General features: G+C 34.4%; 1 protein-coding gene across 1 annotated transcript in view; it reads right to left on the reverse strand.

Moving 5' to 3' along the window:
• LOC114276299 (protein ACCELERATED CELL DEATH 6-like) overlaps nt 1-19,969 on the reverse strand; it is a 111,137-nt gene that overhangs the window by 77,578 nt on the left and 13,590 nt on the right. The window contains exon 2 of the mRNA XM_082878964.1: nt 16,458-16,990. Within this exon, the coding sequence (XP_082735090.1) occupies nt 16,458-16,990 (533 nt within the window). The remainder of the gene's footprint in view (nt 1-16,457; nt 16,991-19,969) is intronic.

The following is a 19,969-nucleotide window of genomic DNA, read 5'->3' on the forward strand; positions in this document are numbered from 1 at the left end:
TATCATGTTTTAAAAACTCTAACATTAATATATTGCAAAAATTATCATCCTCTAGTTATTTTAAATATTCAAAACTAAATTAAAAATTAAAAGAATAAACAGGGGCGAGACTAGAGATTTTCAAGACAAATATTTAAAAAACATGAGTAATACTATATACCTTGAATTATTATTGAGAATTTTAACCAAAAATATCAATGAGTGATCTAATTCATTTTATATGTGACACCCGCAATTTACCAATTCAATCTTAACCACACCTTTACATTCTAGGTTTTTTGATAGAATTTCTGGATAACTAGTTTTGTTGGAACAAATATAAACGTTGTCCTAAGAGAATTGTTAAAGAAACTAGAGATGGTTGTACCACTATCTACAAAAGTATGTATGGTAAAGAATACACAATTTTTTTTAAATTTTCTTACTCAATATTAAAATACTCATTAATAAAATCTAAAAATATAAACACATTACCAAAAAAAAAAAAATTACCCTCTTCAATTTATGGCTCAAGACAATGGCTAATACTTGGGCCGAGGTTTAGCTACAGTAAAAAATATTTTTGAAAGGTATGGGAATTCTAAAATAGCATCATAGTTTTCAAATAGTCAGCATAATAAATTGTACAAACGGCCTGATGCAAGGAGGTGTATTGAAAAGAAGAGTAAACAATAAGATCAAATGATGAACAAATTCGAACTAGAGATACTCTCTCTCCGACGAATTATATTGAGAAAACTCTCTATTTTTATTAATCAAATATCAATTTTATTGCCCTAAGGCTTACATATTTATTTGTACTAAAATAATTTTTGCTAATCAAGAAATCTAAAAAAGGAAAAGATATATTCTTGCTAGTCAAGGACATTTTAAAATGAAAATATACTTTTAAGATATAAAAATAATTCTTGTGATCAAACAATCCTATTCTTGTAAACTAAAAAAATAAACGAAGTAGGAAACTTAAATAAATAAATAAATAAATAAAAGATCCTAGTCTTAAATAATAACCTTAATCAAATACTAAAAATAATAAAATAAAATATATAATTTATAAATTTCAATTTGCATCAACTGATGGAGAGAAACATATCGGAAAGAAGCGCAAACAACAAGATCACACCACGAACAAATCCGAACTAGAGATACTCTCTCTATGAACGAATAATATTGAAAAAACTCTCTATTTTTATTAATCAAATATCAACCATATTGTCCTAAAGCATATATCTTTATTTATACTAAAATAATTTTTGGTAATCAAGAAATCTAAAAAATGAAAAGATATATTCTTGCTAGTCAATAATATTTTAAAAGAAAAATACAATATTAAGAAATAAAAATAATTCTTGTGATCAAACAATCTTATTCTTAAAAAATAAGAAGATAAACCAAGTAGGAAACTTAAATAAATAAAATATTAGAAGATCCTAATCTTAAATAATAATCCTAATCAAATACTAAAACAATAAAATAAAATACATTTATGTTATTTTATTTGGCTCTCAACCATTTTAGGGTCTTCACACAACGAAACACAAGCAAAAATTGAAACTTTTGGAAATGATTCAGCAAATTAGAAACACAATACATACAAAATTAACTTGTGACTTCAGCATTTTCGTTTTTTTTTTTTTTTTTTAAGACATCAGTTAAGGGATGGGATTGTGTAAAGTTTAAGGACAAATTAAATTTAGGTACTCAAGCCAGTGGTTCAATTTTAAAACTTCTGATGTAATAGCCTCAAACTCTATTCTTTTCGGGCCAAAAGGATAATAATAATTTAACTAACCATATTATCCTTCCACATTTATTTATCTTTTCATTGTCTACCTAATCTACTTATCTATTCATATCACCACTACCACCATTGTCGCCAGCAGACACCACTTTCTACCGTCAGCCACCTTCGGCTATAATAAAATTTTTAGCGATCAGCTGACGAAATCTGGCGACGGTGGGATAAAAATGGGAAAAAAAAATCCTTCAAATGAATAATTTATCTTTCTCACTATTAAAAATTTTTATCACAAAAAAGATTAAATCTTAAACAAAATAATCTATGGTTCTATAAGTGAACTTTTCACAAATTGTTCCATAAAATATTGCGGACTAAAATGAAATAAATGATTTATTTTAATAACTATGTTTATGTGAGTTATCCTAAATATACATATGACAAGAAGATGATCCTCGTGGGATTGAGATCCTCATGGTGTAAGTATGATTTGTGCCTACCGTATATGAATTGTAATTTCAAAAATATTTCATGCCCCCTTTGCCCCCCACCCCCTTTGACCCCCTCTCTCTCTCATTGGTTACATTTTCTTTTTCTTTTTTCTTTTTTTCCTGCTCCTCCAATCACCACCCGCCACGTGTCTGTGGGGGTGGTGAATGGAGGGGATCTCTATCATGGCTCTTGTAATTTATGACTACTGGGCGAACATATGATAATAATGTTGAAGTTTGTGTATTTTAATATTAAAATATACTTAATATTTTCTTATTTATTGTTCTCAATATTCACATGCAAGCAAATGGTTGTTAAGTTAATACATAAATAGCGAACTATAAATACAAATAGTTGCATATGTTGAAGATGGGTGGATGGTGAAAAAAGTGAAGGAGAAAAATCAATATCAGATTGATAAACATGGTTCGTGCATTTCATGTCATGAATGAATGCATGGGGTGAAAGTGTTTTGTAGATCATACTTCCAATTGAGTTGTTCTCATCTTGTATAAATTAGCTCTCTTTGTGTTGAACATTCTCAGAACCAAACGCTGTGTGTGTGATCAATGAAAGAGTCTCTCATTTATATGGTTTTGTCGTTATTTTGTGTTGTGTCTTTTTACAAAAATATTTTAGGCAATTTGTAAGGGTACTTCTATGGTGGAATTTCTTGGAAAAAATGGCTTTATGGTCTAGGTCCCAACTATCAGTTGAGATAAGATCAAATGGATTTAAATTCTTTGTAACAAGATTTTTACACTACCATAAAAAAAAAAAAAAAAATGACCAAAAACTATTGAGAAACGCTATGTTGTCAAATGGGTTTTAAATCAATAAGTGTGACAAATGCGTATATGTGAAAGATACTAACAGATGTTATGTCATTTTGTGTCTATATATTGATGACATACTCATTGTTGATAGTAATGATAAAATGATTAGAACTACTAAGAGATTGTTAAACTCTAAATTTGACATGAAAGATATGTGTCTTGCAGGTGTGATTCTAGGTATTAAGATTAACAGAACATCTAGTGATATTGTACTTTCTCAGTCTTACTATGTTGAGAATATACTTGAGAAATTTGATAAATCAGATACGAGTGTATCAAGGACACCGATAGACTTGTGTCTACATTTGACCAAGAATAATAGTGAGAGTGTTTCTCAGTTAGAATATTCTTGGGTCATTGGGAGTTTGATGTATCTGATGAGTTGTACTAGGTCAGATATAGTCTACTCTGTTAGCAGGCTTAGTAAATCATGAGTAATCTTAATACTACTTATTAGAAAGGCATTATATAGGTATTAGGTTATCTCCGCTGCACCCGAGATTATGGGTTACAATATACTAGATACTCAGTAGTACTAGAAGGGTATAGTGACGCAAATTGGATAAAGGATTCCAAATCCACTATTGGTTATGTGTTTACCTTCGGAGGGGCAGCCGTGTCTTGAAAATCTTCCATGCATAAGTGTATATTGAGATCAACGATGGAATGTAAGTTTATTGCTTTGGATAAAGCAACTAAAGAACCTGAATGGCTTCGTCAATTCATTGAAGATATTCCACAATGGCTAAAACCTATGCCCGCTATTTGTATTCATTGTAATAGCCAATTGGCAATTGGTCAGGCACAGAGTAACATGTATAAAGGAAATTCTACACATATCCGTCGTGAACATAATTCCATACAACAATTGCTCTTTAATGGAATTGTCTCTTTAGACTATGAAAAGTCTAAGGATAACATTGCGGATCTGCTAACCAAAGGGTTAGCTCAAGAGTTAGTAGAAACGTCTACTACAACAAAATGCACCTTCGGCGACCAAAATTGGTGACTAAAAAAAATTTAGTCACCAAAAGTTATAGAATTGGCAACCAAAAATTTTTTTAGTTGGTAAAAATAAATATTTAGCTACTAATTTTTTTTAGTGGCGATATATTGGTTATTGGCGACTAAAAAAAAATTTAGTTGCTAAAAATGCCAAAATTGGCGACAAAAAAGAATTTTACTCATCATATATTGAGTTTTGCCTACTAAAATCATTTAGTCGCCTAATGGAAAATAAAAAATTATTTTTTACCTTTGGTGACCAAAATTTTGGTTGCCAAAAGTTTATTTTCAGCAACAAAATGAATTTTAGTTGTCGTATATTGAGTTTTGGCTACTAAAACCATTTAGCCGCCGAATGGAAAATAAAAAATTATTTGTTACCTTTGGCTACCAAAATTTTGGTCACCAAAATCTTATTTTCAGCGACAAACAAAAATTTTAGTCGCCGTATATTGAGTTTTGTCTACTAAAACCATTTAGTCGCCGAATAAAAAATAAAAAATTACTTTTTAATTTTGGCGACCAAAATTTTGGTCCCCAAAAGTTTATTTTTAGCGACAAAAAAAGAATTTTACTCGCCAAAGAACTAAAATTTTTGGAGGGAGACATTTCAAATATTTTGGAGGGATTTATAAAATACTTTCAGCGACTAAAAAATTTTAGTCACTAATAACCATTTGTATAAAATATCTCACGCTCTCACTCTTTTCTCTCATCCTCTCTCATCTCTCTTTCTCTCATTCCATATAGAGCTGCCTGCCACCGTCGCAAGGAGCACCCATCTCTGACCAGCAACCGCCGCATACGAGCACCCATCTCCAACTTTCGACAATACCACATCGCACACCAAGGACAGTTGGTGTTTTTTCTTCCTCTTTCTCTTCTTCTTTCCCTTCCCCTTCCCCTTCCTCTTCCTCTTCCTTTCTCTCTCTCTCTCTGTAAAAAAATTTTGGGTGTAAGCGTTTGAATCTGTGAACAGAAATTTTGATACGTATGAAAAAAAAAAAAACAGAGCAATCGAAGAGAGTACCTGTGAAAGGTTGTGCTTGAGATGGGTTTTAGAGACTCAGCCTGTGAAGCAACAAGTTGATAGCCTCCTCATTTACATACCTACCTCCCTCTCTACCTCTACTTCTGGGGCTTGCAATTTTTCAAGTGAAGTCTATGAAAATAGCGAGTCCATCCAAACCTATTGGGTATACCTCCTTATTGGAGTGTGGGACCCAATGGTTTATTAAAAGAGTTTTAATTTGGTTTAGTATTAGTTATAATATATTTTTATATATTATATCTAATTTGGTGGAGACCCAATTCAGTTTGGAAACAACTAAGGTTTTGATAATAAACCCAAGATTCACAATATATAAATATTGTTTATATGTTTCCATGAGGCTGTGGCAGAAGGTTTTTTTGGAAAATCAATTCGGTGGAATAGTGCTGCCGTTGCTATACTGTAGTTAATCAATCAATTCGTGGCTTTGGAATTATTTTGTGGAGCAGCAGTCAATTTAGTGGTGTAAAGGAAAATTTCAAGGTTTTTTTTGATTGATTTGGGTTGTTATTTTTGGGTCTTCTTCAACTCTGGTTCTGAAGATTTTGGTTCATCTATTTGGTGAGGTCTTTCCTCTTTGTTTATTTGTGATTATTTGGAATTCACCTAAGGGTGGTTTGTGAGACCATTCGTGTCGCGTTTGTAATTGTTTGGAACTTATTTGGTTGATAGTGGAATCGGATTTCGATCCCGTGGACGTACCTCACATTGAGGCAACCACGTAAAAATTCTTGTGTTGCTTCTGATTTAATTTTTCCGCATTAGTTTTTATTCTCATTGATTGATTTACTTGTGGGGAATCATTGATTATCCCTAAGAACTGGTATCAGAGCTTACGGTTTATTTTGGTATATTTATTTGTGTAAATCAATGGAGGGGAATGTGGGTCGCATGTCTAGCTTCAATGGAAGTAATTGGGTAACTTGAAAAACTAAAATGGAGGACCTATTATTTTGTAAAGATTTGTATGGGCCTATTGAGGGTGATAGTGGCAAACCTGAAGGTATGAAAGATGATGAGTGAAAGAGGCTTAATCGAAAAGTCGTTGGTGTTATCCGTCAATGGATTGATGACAGTGTATTTTATCATGTTGCTACTGAAACTTCGGCACATGATTTATGGAAAAAATTAGAGAGTCTTTATGACAGGAAATCAGCCACAAATAAAGCTTTTATGTTTCGTAAGTTGGTTAATTTAAAATATAAAGAGGGAAGCCCTATTCCGGAACATTTGAATGAAATAAAGAGTATTGTTAACCAACTTGCTTCTATGAAAATTGTTTTTGATGATGAGTTACTGGCTTTGATGCTACTTAGTTCTTTGCCCGAAAGTTGGGAGACCTTGGTTGTGACGGTTAGTAATTCGGCACCTGATGGAGTTGTCACAATGAGCCAAGTCACTAGTAGCATGTTGAATGAAGAAACTAGAAGAAAATCAGCGGGTTCCTCTCATTCGGAAGCATTTGTTGTGAGAGGCCGAAGCAAAACAAGGGGGAGGAGTAAGACTCCTCATTGTCGTGATCAAAGCCGTGACAAATCAAAAGATGGTTCTTTTTCAAAGAAAGACATTGAGTGTTATTATTTCCATGAGAAAGGGCACATGAAGCGAGAATGCCGAAAGCTCAAGAACAAGGAGAAAAGGCGTGACAAAAGTGTGGATAAGAAGCAAGAAGACACAACGGCAGTTACTACCGATGATCTCATGGTTGTTTGTGAAGATGATTGTATTAATTTTGTGGGCCAAGAGAGCAATTGGGTGATTGATTCCGGTGCTTCTTTTCATGTGACTTCTCGAGTTGATTTCTTCACTACCTACACCGAAGGAGATTATGGTTTTGTTCGAATGGGTAATGAAGGTTTGCCCAAGATTATTGGTATGGGTGATGTTTGCTTGGAAACAAATTTGGGCTGCAAGTTGTTGCTTAAAGATGTGAGGCATGTTCCCGACATTCGCCTCAATTTGATCTCTATTGGGAAGCTAGATGATGAAGGCTTCAACAACAAATTTGGTGATGGAATATGGAAGCTCACAAAAGGTTCTTTGGTGGTGGCTAAGTGCAAGAAGACTCATACACTTTATTCGATGCAAGGAAAAATTTGTAAAGGTGTTGTCAATGCACTTGAAGATGATACTTCTACCGAATTATGGCACAAGCGGCTTGGCCACATGAGTGAAAAGAGGCTGCAAGTATTGTTCAAGAAAGAGCTTCTACCCGGTTTGAAATGTACACATCTCAAAACTTGTGTTCATTGTTTGGCGGGTAAACATCACAGAGTTTCTTTTCATAAAAATGTTGTTTCTAGAAAAGAAAATGTTTTGGAGTTGATTCATTCGGATGTTTGTGGTCCTTTAAAAGTTAGAACACATGGTGGTGCACTTTATTTTGTTACTTTCATTGATGATTATTCAAGGAAAGTTTGGCCTTTTCTACTAAAAACTAAAGATCAAGTTCTAGAAGTATTTAAGCATTTTCAGGCCATGGTTGAAAGAGAAACAGGGCAGAAATTGAAGTGCATCCGATCAGACAATGGTGGTGAATACATTGGGCCATTTGATGAGTATTGTCGCAGCCAAGGTATTCGGCATCAAAAGACAGTTAAGAAGACTCCTTAACAAAATGGAGTTGCCAAGAGGATGAACCGCACCATTGTGGAAAGAACAAGGTGTTTGCTTTCACAAGCTAAATTGCCAAGATCCTTTTGGGGTGAGGCATTGAAGACAACAGTTGACATGATCAATTTGTCTCCTTCCTATCCTTTGAATGGTGATGTTCCAGAAAGAGTTTGGACCGGTAAAGATGTATCTTATGAGCACTTGAGAGTGTTTGGTTGCCAAGCTTTTGTTCACATTCCAAAAGATGAGAGGTCCAAGCTTGATAGCAAGTCAAGACAATGTATTTTTCTTGGCTATGGGTGTGATGAATTCAGGTATAGATTGTGGGATCCGGTCGACAAGAAAATCATTTGAAGCCGTGATGTTGTGTTTCTTGAAGACCAAACAATTGAAGACTTTGGCAAAGGTGATCAACCGGAGCCAAAAACTAGTGATGTCATTGACATGGATCCATCTCCTTCATCTTTAGTTGATGATAAAAATGGGAGAGATGTGCAGCCACCTATTGAACATGTGGAGGATGATGCTAATCCTAATGAAGTTGAGCCAGAAATTGAGGAAGAGCATCCAACTCAAGAACTGCCACCACAACTTGAGTTGAGGAAATCTACAAAGGACCTACAACCTTCAAGAAAGTATCCTCCCAATGAATTTGTATTGATATCTGATCAAGGGGAGCCCGAGAGCTACCAAGAAGCAATTAAGCATGCAAAGAAAGATGATTGGAAAAAGGCAATGGAAGAGGAGATGAATTCCTTACTTGAAAATCACACTTATGATTTAGTGAAGTTGCCTAAGGGGAGGAAAATTCTGAAAAATAAGTGGGTTTTCAAATTGAAGAACGATGGCAAGAATCTGAGGTACAAGGCACGTCTTGTTGTGAAAGGCTTTGGGCAAAAGAAAGGTATTGATTTTGATGAAATCTTCTCGTGAGTTGTGAAGATGTCTTCTATTCGGATTGTACTTGGCATAGCTGCAAGTATGAACCTTGAAGTTGAACAACTTGATGTGAAGACCGCATTTCTTCACGGTGATCTTGAAGAAGAAATTTACATGGAGTAACCAGAAGGTCTTGTGGAGAAAGGGAAAGAGAAATTTATTTGCAAATTGAAAAAAAGTTTGTATGGCCTCAAGCAAGCCCCGCGGCAATGGTACAAAAAATTTGACTCTTTCATGATGAATAATCGTTTTTCTAAAACCACTTCAGACCATTGTGTGTTTGTGAAAAATTTCCCGGATGGTAAATTTATTATTCTTTTGCTTTATGTTGATGACATGTTAATTGTGGGCCAAGATTCTACCATGATTAACAAGTTGAAGTTAGAGTTGAGTAAATCTTTTGTTATGAAAGATTTGGGACCGGCAAAGCAAATACTTGGTATGAAAATTGTTCGTGATCGCAAAGAGGGGCTGATTTGGTTGTCTCAAGAAAGCTACATTGAGAAAGTTCTTGAGAGGTTCAATATGGATAAAGCGGAGCCGGTTGGTTGTCCATTTGCGGGTCACTTCAAGCTTAGTTCGAATCAATGTCCTACAAGTGAGAAAGATAAGGAAGAGATGTTGAAAGTTCCTTATGCTTCAGCAGTTGGTTCTTTGATGTACGCCATGGTTTGTACAAGGCCAGATATTGCTCACGCTGTTGGTGTGGTGAGTCGTTTTCTCTCTAATCCGGGTAAAGAACATTGGGCAGTGGTAAAATGGATTCTAAGGTATCTTCGAGGGACTTCGAAGGTGTGTTTATGTTTTGGGGATGGTAAGTCGATGCTTGATGGGTTCACAGATTCTGACATGGCCGGTGACATTGATTCTAGGAAATCTACTTCGGGGTATTTGATGACTTTTGCAGGGGGAGCTGTGGCATGACAATCTAAATTACAAAAATGTGTTGCTTTCTCAACTACCGAAACTGAATTTATTGCCATTACAGAAGCTTGCAAAGAAGAGTTATGGTTGAAGAAATTTTTGCAAGAGTTGGGTTTAAAGCAAGAAAAGTATGTGCTTTATTGTGATAGTCAAAGTGCTATTCATTTGAGTAAAAATTCTACTTTTCATTCGAGATCGAAACACATTGATGTGAGATACCATTGGATTCGTGATGTGTTAGATTCGAAATTGTTGCAACTCGAAAAGGTTCACACAGATGATAATATTTCGGATATGTTGACAAAGACTTTGTTGAGGGACAAACATTTGAAGTGTCGAACTTTTGCGGGTATGGTTGATGTCTCCACCTAAGTCGGTAGGGGGAGAATTGTTGGGTATACCTCCTTATTGGAGTGTGGGACCCAATGGCTTATTAAAAGAGTTTTAATTTGGTTTAGTATTAGTTATAATATATTTTTATATATTATATCTAATTTGGTGGAGACCTAATTCAGTTTGGAAACAACTAAGGTTTTGATAATAAACCCAAGATTCACAATATATAAATATTGTTTATATGTTTCCATGAGGCTATGGCAGAACGTTTTTTTGGAAAATCAATTCAGTGGAATAGTGCTGCCATTGCTATACTGTAGTTAATCAATCAATTCGTGGCTTTGGAATTATTTTGTGGAGCAGCAGTCAATTTAGTGGTGTAAAGGAAAATTCCAAGGTTTTTTTTGATTGATTTGGGTTGTTATTTTTGGGTCTTCTTCAACTCTGGTTCTGAAGATTTTGGTTCATCTATTTGGTGAGGTCTTTCCTCTTTGTTTATTTGTGATTATTTGGAATTCACCTAAGGGTGGTTTGTGAGACCATTCGTGTCTCGTTTGTAATCGTTTGAAACTTATTTGGTTGATAGTGGAATCAGATTTCGATCTCGTGGACGTACCTCACATTGAGGGAACCACGTAAAAATTCTTGTGTTGCTTCTGATTTAATTTTTCTGCATTAGTTTTTATTCCCATTGATTGATTTACTTGTGAGGAATCATTGATTATCCCTAACAAAACCCACCTCTCTCTTTGCCTCTACTTCAATTACAAGGAAGGTTCATTAATTTGTTCTTGTTTTTTTTTTTTCTTTTTTATTCTTGATTTGTTTTTTTTTTTTTTCTTTTTTTTTTCTTGCCTTCAAACTGTTTGATAAAATGTGTCTTAGGCATCTCAAAATTCTAAGCCACAGCCTAACTTATTGACAGTGTAATTGGTGCTCGAACATGTACTAAGTTGTTTGAACTGAGTTGGTGTTCATTAATAGGTTATTTTGATATATATTAGGGTGTTGTATTGATTTGCCTAAAAAAGTTTAGTGTTTTGTTTTTATTTTCCTAAAAAATTAGTAGTTGTGTTTTGATTGAGCGCTTTTTTTTACAATAATAAGACTTTGGTACTTGAAATAGGAGTAGTTGGTGTGATTTGTTAGGCACTTGTTTACTTGTTCTTCAGTTTAATATTGCATTTCTGTATCAATTTGCTAGATGCTCTTGTTGAAAGTTGATTTTTTTTTTATTTAATTATTATAAATTAGTTAGTGGATTGTGTTGTTTGTTTGGACAACCTGAAGGTTTGTGATAAGTATAGGTTACTGCTTCAGCACAGTTTCCAAGCCTAGTGTGTGGACATAAGACTTTTGCAAACACACATTTGTAGAAAGCACCACTCATTTGAGTGATGCTAGAGTTGAAGTGATTTTTTTTTTTTTTTTTTTTATTTTTAAAGTTTGAGTTGATTTGAGTTTGGAAGCAAGTCCTTAACATGATTTTGCTCAACAACTCAGTAATTTACTGTTGATGATCATATGTGCAGTTGGAATACAAAATATCAAATATGTTTATTTTCTTTCTTTTCTTCTTTATTTATTTACTTATTGTGGTAGACATCAAATTGAGGTTAGTCAGCTTCTTCTCATCAATGGTAGTTGCTCTAGTTCTTTCCATTTACTATATGATTAAACATAATTTAGTTTAGATGGTCACAGTCCCATAATTTGGTATGGTTTTTTATTTTGAAAGAGTATAAGCTTGTGGATATGCTCAGGAAGTATATGGATATTGCATAGGGCAATGACCAACTTGATGCATACGGTTTCTTTGTTTTGTCTCATGTTTGTATGGGCTTCTTGTTTTAAGTAATATTATAATTGTATTTCAAATAACATGCATTACCAATTTTTATGTCATCTTAATTGATATTGTCATGTAATGCAGGATGACAAGACAAATGTGCAATGCAATTAGTTCAAGTTCCTAGATGAAGATGACGAGAATGTGATGTTTACATGGGCGCAATTTACATTACATTTTTGTTTATGGAAAACATATACACCTGATATGTTTTGTTCTTAAGATTTTTTTAAATTTGGATTTTAATTGTTGGTTTGGATAGTATATGTATTTGGTGGATTATACTATGTTTATGGATTCGTATTTTCTTTGATATGTACGGTTAATAGTTAAGTTTTGTATATGGTTGAAAATTGAATGGTACAGGTTGTGGAGAAATATTTTTATTGAATAGATAAGAATTGAATGAATGAATGGATGAATTGATGAATGATTTTGTACGTGCATAGGTTACAGGTGATGCAAAAAATATTACAGAACAAATTATAAAAACTAAATGAGATCTTTTGGTGACTAAACAAATATCACATGTTGGCTTTTGGCTACTAAACTTTTAGTTGCCAATTGTAAAAAGGAAACTTTTGGCTACTAAATTTTTAGTCATCAATTCTCAAAAAGTGAAACTTTTGGCTACCAAATAGTTAGTCGCCAAACATACATGCTCAATTGGCTACTAAATAATTTAGTCGCTAAAAGTAAAAAATAAATATATTTAATTATTTTTAAAAAATATATGGCGACTAAAGTTTTAGTTGCCGATTGGTCACTTTTAGCTACCAAAAAAATTTTAGTCGCAGATTGTCTTCTTCGATGAACTATTGGCGACCAAATATATTAGTCATCAAAAGTAATTGGCGACTAAAATAAGGCTTTTGGCGACTAAAATTTTAGTCACAAAAAGTGAAATTTCTTGTAGTGGTCGTCAAGAAGGTCTTCTCTACTGGTGGATGGGTGGAAAATTAAAGAGGCTCGAGAAGAAAATCTGGAGAGCAATACCCTTAGTGGTTCTGTGGTCTCTCTGGAAACATAGGAACGAGTGTGTCTTTTCTTTGTCTCAGCCCAATTCCTTCGGTCTATATGATCTCATCAAAACCAGAACTGTTCTTTGGCTTAAAGCTACTTCAAAGGACTTTCCTCTCTCAGTTGATGATTATTTGTTCAAATGGAATCAGATCAGATGCTGAATCAGTTGGTGCAAATCAGGAGTGCAAATTAGGCAGCAGGGTTATGTTGTTATGGATTGCCTTCAGATATGCTTCAAACCTTTGTAGGCTGCTGGTGGGGAAAATAATGCTTGATGAATAGTCTGGTTCATGTATTGTGGGGGGTGCATCTAATGCTAATGCTAACCATCACATAGATAGACCAGACCATATGCTAGTCATGTTAACTATTAGTCACAGTACCAGAAGTGGATCAAGATGAACCTGTCCTGGTTTGGTGTTTGGGCTGTCAAGATGTGGATCAAGGTTTCTTCAATGGCAGTGGCTTCTCCAGTGTAATTTGCATTGGATTGGCCAGTGGTCTGCTGCTGGTCTGGTCTTTGGTCTGTGTGATCCTGCTGTCTTGTGCTGTCTTGTGCTTCGGGCTGTTTGTTTGTGAGAGAAGTCATCGCTAGGAGCTTCCTATCATGTTGATCAAAGAGAATTGTTTTCAGCTTAGCTGGTGAAGTTTGCAGCTGGTGTCCCTTTTTCTTTGTTTTTGGTTTCTTTCTTCCTTGTTGGTTTCTCTCCAACTCGGGGGTGCTAGCAAATGATAGTTCGAGTTTTTTGGTGCCAACCTAGTTGGGATCATTCAGCTCGTTGTGATGCTCCTGCTCTCCCCTTCTCTTTATTGGTGTATTGTTTTGTACCTTGTGCTATTTTACATCAATATAGCTTCTTTTTGCTGATCAAAAAAAAAAAAAAAAAGAGAAATGGGGTTGAGGCCTTTAGTTAATGTGGCCGGAACGGAAAACCCAAGATCTAGGTTCAAAAGGATAACCTAACTGCGTGTAACCGGTGAGTCACTGAAGAGGTAAATCTTATTATCCATTCCTTTATACAGTGATACCTTGACAGGGTGGACAGTTAAGCTATTGCTTTTAATGACCTAAGTGATGTGAATAGTCAACCGTTGTATAGTGAGATATCTTATATAGGTCACTTATGTGAGTGCAAAGTGGGGTCGGTTCTTTAAGAATTGACAAGGCCGAATTCTTTAAAAGCACTCACTGAACCAGGCTAGTATTCCATGGCCATATCAAACACACTAGTGAGAACAAGAATAATGGTTGGACTAACTCTTATGTGAAGTCTGGTGTCTGGGTTTACATGAACGGCAGAACAATTCAAGATGTCACATTCACTGGTCAGTCACTAAATCCGATAGGCTTTCACTATGAAAGGTTCAAGGCCAACAGCTACCTTTTCTAATACAGGGTTAGTCTATGTGCTCTCTCTCCAAGTCTTTGCTCTTAAACATTATCTGTTTTTTTTTTTTCGGTCAATTTTATTCATGTGAGGGATTGTTAAAAAAAAAAGTTTTATGATGACTTTAATATGAAATTAAAGTAGGTCCCAACCACCAGTTGAAGTGGGATCAAATGGGTTTAGATTTTTTGTAACAAAATCTTTACACCACAAAAAGAATGACCAAAAATCATTGAGAATTGAATCAGAAATTGTCTGATAAAGCTGGCCTCATGAATGAGGTATTGGGAATAGTGTATGACTACTTATCCCACATTGATTGCAGAGGAAAGCATTGATAGGTATTTAAATCTCAAACTTTGGATAAGGGCATGAGCCTTTTAGGGCATCCAAATTTTCTAAAGGAAGGGAGTTATGGATGCTTCGAGGATGGGCTTGGGCCAAACTATGGTCCAAGTTAGTTATGAAACAATTGCCACATGCGAGCTCGTAAGTGCGCACCGCTCGCCCAGACTAGACTGGGCCGGAGCTGAGTTCGAGTTGGTGGTTCATGAACCATGGGTTGTGGGTTGTGGATCGTGGATCTTGGGACTTGGGCTTGAGTTTAAGGCTTGAGGCTTGTTGGAATGGATTAGGTTTCAGTTGGGCTAAATTGGTGGTACACCAACCTAATCTTTTTGGGCAAAGTCTGTTAGGTAGCTGCTGATATATATACATACATGTGTATATTGTGTGTAACTTACACATATGTCCCATCAGTTTTGGTGCATTACTCCATCAGTTTTGTATGAGTAATTGGCTGCATTTGTTACCTGCCTTCATAGTTGGAACGCTTCTCCTCTCTCCCCCATTGTGTATAACAGGAGACCATCCTCTTTGATTGGAGCACAAAATTTTTGGCTCTCATATTATACAGTCAATGTACTTCTGTATTCTTCTTCCTGTGTAAGAGAGTGCTATCATTGTCAATTCGTCGGAGTTAAACAGAAGGTACTTTTGCGTTAGCTGGTTCTAACCGTCATATCCTGGGTGACAGACGCTGACATATCCCCAGCACCAACGATGAGGTGACGAATCTGTTTTAAGAAGATTATGGTATCACACAGGTTTTGGTTTGTTTCCAATACTATTCTATTTCAGTGTTTTTTTTTTTTTTTTTTGAATATTTCTATTCATCATGTTGTATGATTTAGTCCCATGATTTCTTATTTTGTAATTTAATTAAATATAAATCTACTTACTTTATTTAAATACACAATTGTACTACAGAATTTTGGGTTTAACTTCTTATGCAGAAACAATTTAAATCAACACGACATATAGTCAGGTTGTTATATATTGGGAGAGACAAGCCATTTGAAATATTATACTACATCTGATGCTTCAAAAAATTACCGGCCGTAGAAAACTAGAATCTTCTTAAAGAAAGAAACATTACTTCATATCAGTTGGTTTTATATAAATCCTCTATTTGGATATATTTTGTGTAACCATTATTATTTTAGTGATAGTAGATAATATTTAATTCTCTTTTGGCAACATCTAAAAAAATTAGTTTATTAGCTTATTTGATTAATATCACCTCTATTTTTTTCTACACATCTTTTCGTAATAAGTAAAATAATTAGCTTATAAGAGTATCTCTAAGGGACTCTTTAAATGAAACATGTTAGCTATTATAGTTAGCATCAGCATATTTTAGTCACTCTAATGAACTAACTATTACAATAACTATGTTAGCTATTACAATAACTATATTAACAAAAAATTTCAAGGCCAACTACATTTGAAGAGATTTTGAAGGTCTTTAAATAGTTTGTGTCTATAGATAGGTAAATAAAAAGTAAAGTTGGAGTGCATAGATAAAAAAGGAATTAGGTAAAATAAATAATATATATATATATATAGCTAGTGAAAAATGAAGAGTATAATTGGAGTTGCTCTAAGTCATATCCAAAATAACCCTTAATCACATGAATAATATAATAAACAAACAGGAAAGATCGGTGGACGTAGGCTATATTGGCCGAACCAAGTTAAATTTACCAATTTCTCATGATGATATTTTTTTTTGGTTTCATATTTAATTTTGCCCTACTTTTAATAATAATAATAATAATAATATAGCACCACTACATCTACACAATTTTTACGGTTCAAATCTATATAATTGAGATTCTTACAGGTAAGAATCTCATTCAGACAGATTGAGATGAAAAAAATTGTATAGACGAATCATTAATTATAATAATAATAATAATACCTGGTGAATTGAAGGAGTGTGCCCCACGTAATTGAGAGCAGCTTCTAAAGCAGTAAAGCCATTGCGATCCATTATCTCTAACCTAACTCTCTTGTCCCATGTCAAAATGCTCACTATCTCAGCATGAGCATTCTTCGTGGCCAAAAGCAATGGGGTGTTTCCATCTTCGTCTGTGTCATTGATAAGCATCTCAAGCTCATGGTTTTTAAGCATATAACTAACAATGTTGGCTTTCCCACTCTCAGCAGCAACGTGAAGAATATTTTGTCCTTGTTCATTTAGCAACTCTCTTGAATCTGGAAAACGTCGTAGAAACTCCTTAACAACTGCAATATGGCCTTGGCTCGATGCCTCATGAATGGGATAAGACCCATCACCGTCTCTTTTGTATGTGCAATCAACAAATGTGTCTAGGATGTAGCAAACCCCATCAACATAACCTATGGATGCTGCATATGAGAGAGGTTTCTTCCCTCTTATGTCAGGTGCATCCAAAAGAGATGAAACATACTTCAATGCTGTCTCAAGAAGAACTGCAATTTTTTTTTAAAACAAAGATTAAGACCCCAATTCATTAGGAAATAAAAATAAAATAAAATATTGCAACATCACTAGGAGGAGGAGAAGGAGTCAGTTTCAAGTTGAACCAAATTAATGGCATTATGGTTAATTGTTGAATAATATTTAAATTAACATAGAATAGTTCACTTTACTGGAGTGACATGCAATCATAAATCAACAGCTATGTTATATATCATCATTATCATTATTTTTTAAGTTTGGGCAACATCCGCCTTATCCCTATGGTTTAGACCAGTTATACTTTACTCCCTATCATTTAGAAATAACCACTTAGCCTTCTTGTGGTTTGGGAGTAAAGTGCAACGATTACTTTTTTCGTCCAAGCTATTTATAATACACTCACCATATTTGAGAGTGGGCCTATTTTTCTTTTCAAATTAAGATAAAATGAAAATATTAAAATACATTTCTACCCTTCTCTTCATCTTCAATCACCAAACCCAGAAAGATTAGTGATCCATTTCAAGATTTTCTCTAGAAAATCTTTATTTACCCGAAAAACTCCCACTTTCTCATCTGGGTTTGGGGTTTCTCAACTCACCATCTTCTTTTGAAACCCAATTGTTCCCCTTCCCTCCCCCTTCCCCTCTCTATCTCCCTCCGCCTCTGCTCCGATTGTCGCGAAAACCATAAAATAATAATAGAAAAAAGATTTGAAGCATATCTAAAGCAAACTCAATGGCGATGGATTGGACGGCGACGATGTCTGTGACGAAGATGGAGCAACAAGCAAACTAATCAAATGTGGGGATGAAGGAAGTGGCGGAGGAGTGGGTCTCTTTCTCGATCCCTTGATCTTCACAAGGGCGAAGAGAAAGTAGAGAGTGTGTAAATTTATTAAGAAAATGGGCAAGTGAAGCATTAAAATTTTGAAAACAAATCCCATTAGATTGGTTAAAATAATTTGATTATTTCATTGTGCTATAAAAACAAATTCAACTGGCCAACAAGCTTAATTTTTACAATGGTTGAAATAAAACATTATTGACTAAAAAAATAAAATATATACCTCCAAGTAGTCAAATTTAAAAAAAAAATAAAAATTGTAAAATTATATAAATTTTTTATTAGTTTAATAAAAATAGGCATTGTTAACGTATGTCTTTAAGACAAATGTTAAAAGAGATAAATTATACATTTTTTTTTATTACACTTTCATTCGAAATATACAATATTATAAAACTTTTTAATATGTGCTTTAAAACACACATTAATAAAATCCATTAAAACTACTAGCAACTACTGCTTACTGGGCCCCACTTTTATAAGTCTTGAGTTATGCTTTGACTAGGCTCAATTCTATTTTATGTGGGAAGGATTATGTTTTTGTTGCGGTCAAAAAATTTGCAGGGGCCAAACATATATAGTAGCTGCATATCACTGCATCACACACAAATAAACACGAGGTTTCTAAATCCTCCTGTGTGAAAGGGAGGGGCTCATTGGCATCCCCGCTGGCCGAAGTTGGCGGTCACTATTTTATTCTTCGTATCTCAAGGCCCACATGTTCTCATCCTGATTTCTTGAATGCTGATTCATAAACCCATGAAGTTTATTAGGAGAAATGAAACATTATGCTCCTCTTTTTTATTTTATTTTATATTTTTGTTTCCTCTGTTTGTTGATGAGTTTGTTCTTTCTTAAAAGGTAATCAACCACATAAGATCTTTGGCTATATGTATATTGTTGGAAATTGGGTTGGATTTGAACCGACTCATAACCCATGGTGCGTCCACATGGGTTATTGATAATTCACATGATTTATAATTAAGAGGATTATCTAAAGAGGTGTTTAAGTTGTTGTGGGAGACTACAACTCCACCTCTATCAGTAGAGAATCTCTATATATCTGATATAGAGAAGATAATATACGTATTATTGTTGTGGGAGTTTACTTGAAAAATCTGTACAAAATATTTCTCTCTCTATTCTTCCCTCTTAGGTCACTATTATAGAACCTAGTAGCTAGGGTTTTCTAGACGAGGCTCATAATTCAAACATCCGATCCAAACTGTTTTCGCTTCAGGTAATATGATTACCTGCATCTTTTCCCATCATTGGTATCAGAGACATTATTTCTTGTTTTCGCCTCATGATTTGCATGCCATAGATTTGATTTATTCATGTTTAATTCAATATTATATGCTTAAACATTGTTGAATATCCTGGCATGTTAAAAAAGATTTTGAAAACCCTAATTTTGTTAAAACTCCATTAGAGCATATATTTTTATCTCAAAAATCAGTATAAAAAAATTTGTTTTTTGTGATTGAAAGTTACATATTTTGAAAGTACTCTTTGTAAGCTTTCCATCCATATAAAATGGGTTTTAATCAGAGTTAAATTAAAAACGTTATGGCTTTTCAAAGATTTTTTTGGCCAAAATCGCTATTTTTGATAAATTTTGAGAAAAACAGAGATTTTGAAAGTCGAAGGTTGATGTCATCATGACATCAGCAGAACGTGGAAGTTGACTTCGTGCGGCTGGGACCGGCGCGGTGCACCTTAGAACAAGGCGAGATGTTGGCGTGATGACACCAGTGCACTACGTGCAACTGATGTAATCAGCATGCAAAAGCGCACACGTGAAGGTTGCCACGTGGTGCACGTGGATGCACCTGCACGTTCCACACGTGCAGACCAACAGCCAAAGCACGTGAAGGTGCATGGCACGTGTCCTGAGGCGTGTGTATTACACTCGCAGCGCGTGGGGGATCCTCACTACATGTTCTATTTTTCTATTTGGCTATGAGTCCTCAAATTATTTATTTTTGAATTATCTTCATATATTCTCATTTGTTTATATTTTTTTAATTTTGAAAATTACAAAAAATTAGAAATATAATTCTGAAAATTGCAGAAAGATTTAAAAAATTCTGAAAATTCTTTTTCTGTTTTATCAATTATCATGCATAATTTGTTAATTCCTT

The sequence above is a fragment of the Camellia sinensis genome, chromosome 7, assembly GCF_055761805.1.
Source record: "Camellia sinensis isolate YWXY chromosome 7, ASM5576180v1, whole genome shotgun sequence".
NCBI lineage: Eukaryota > Viridiplantae > Streptophyta > Magnoliopsida > Ericales > Theaceae > Camellia > Camellia sinensis.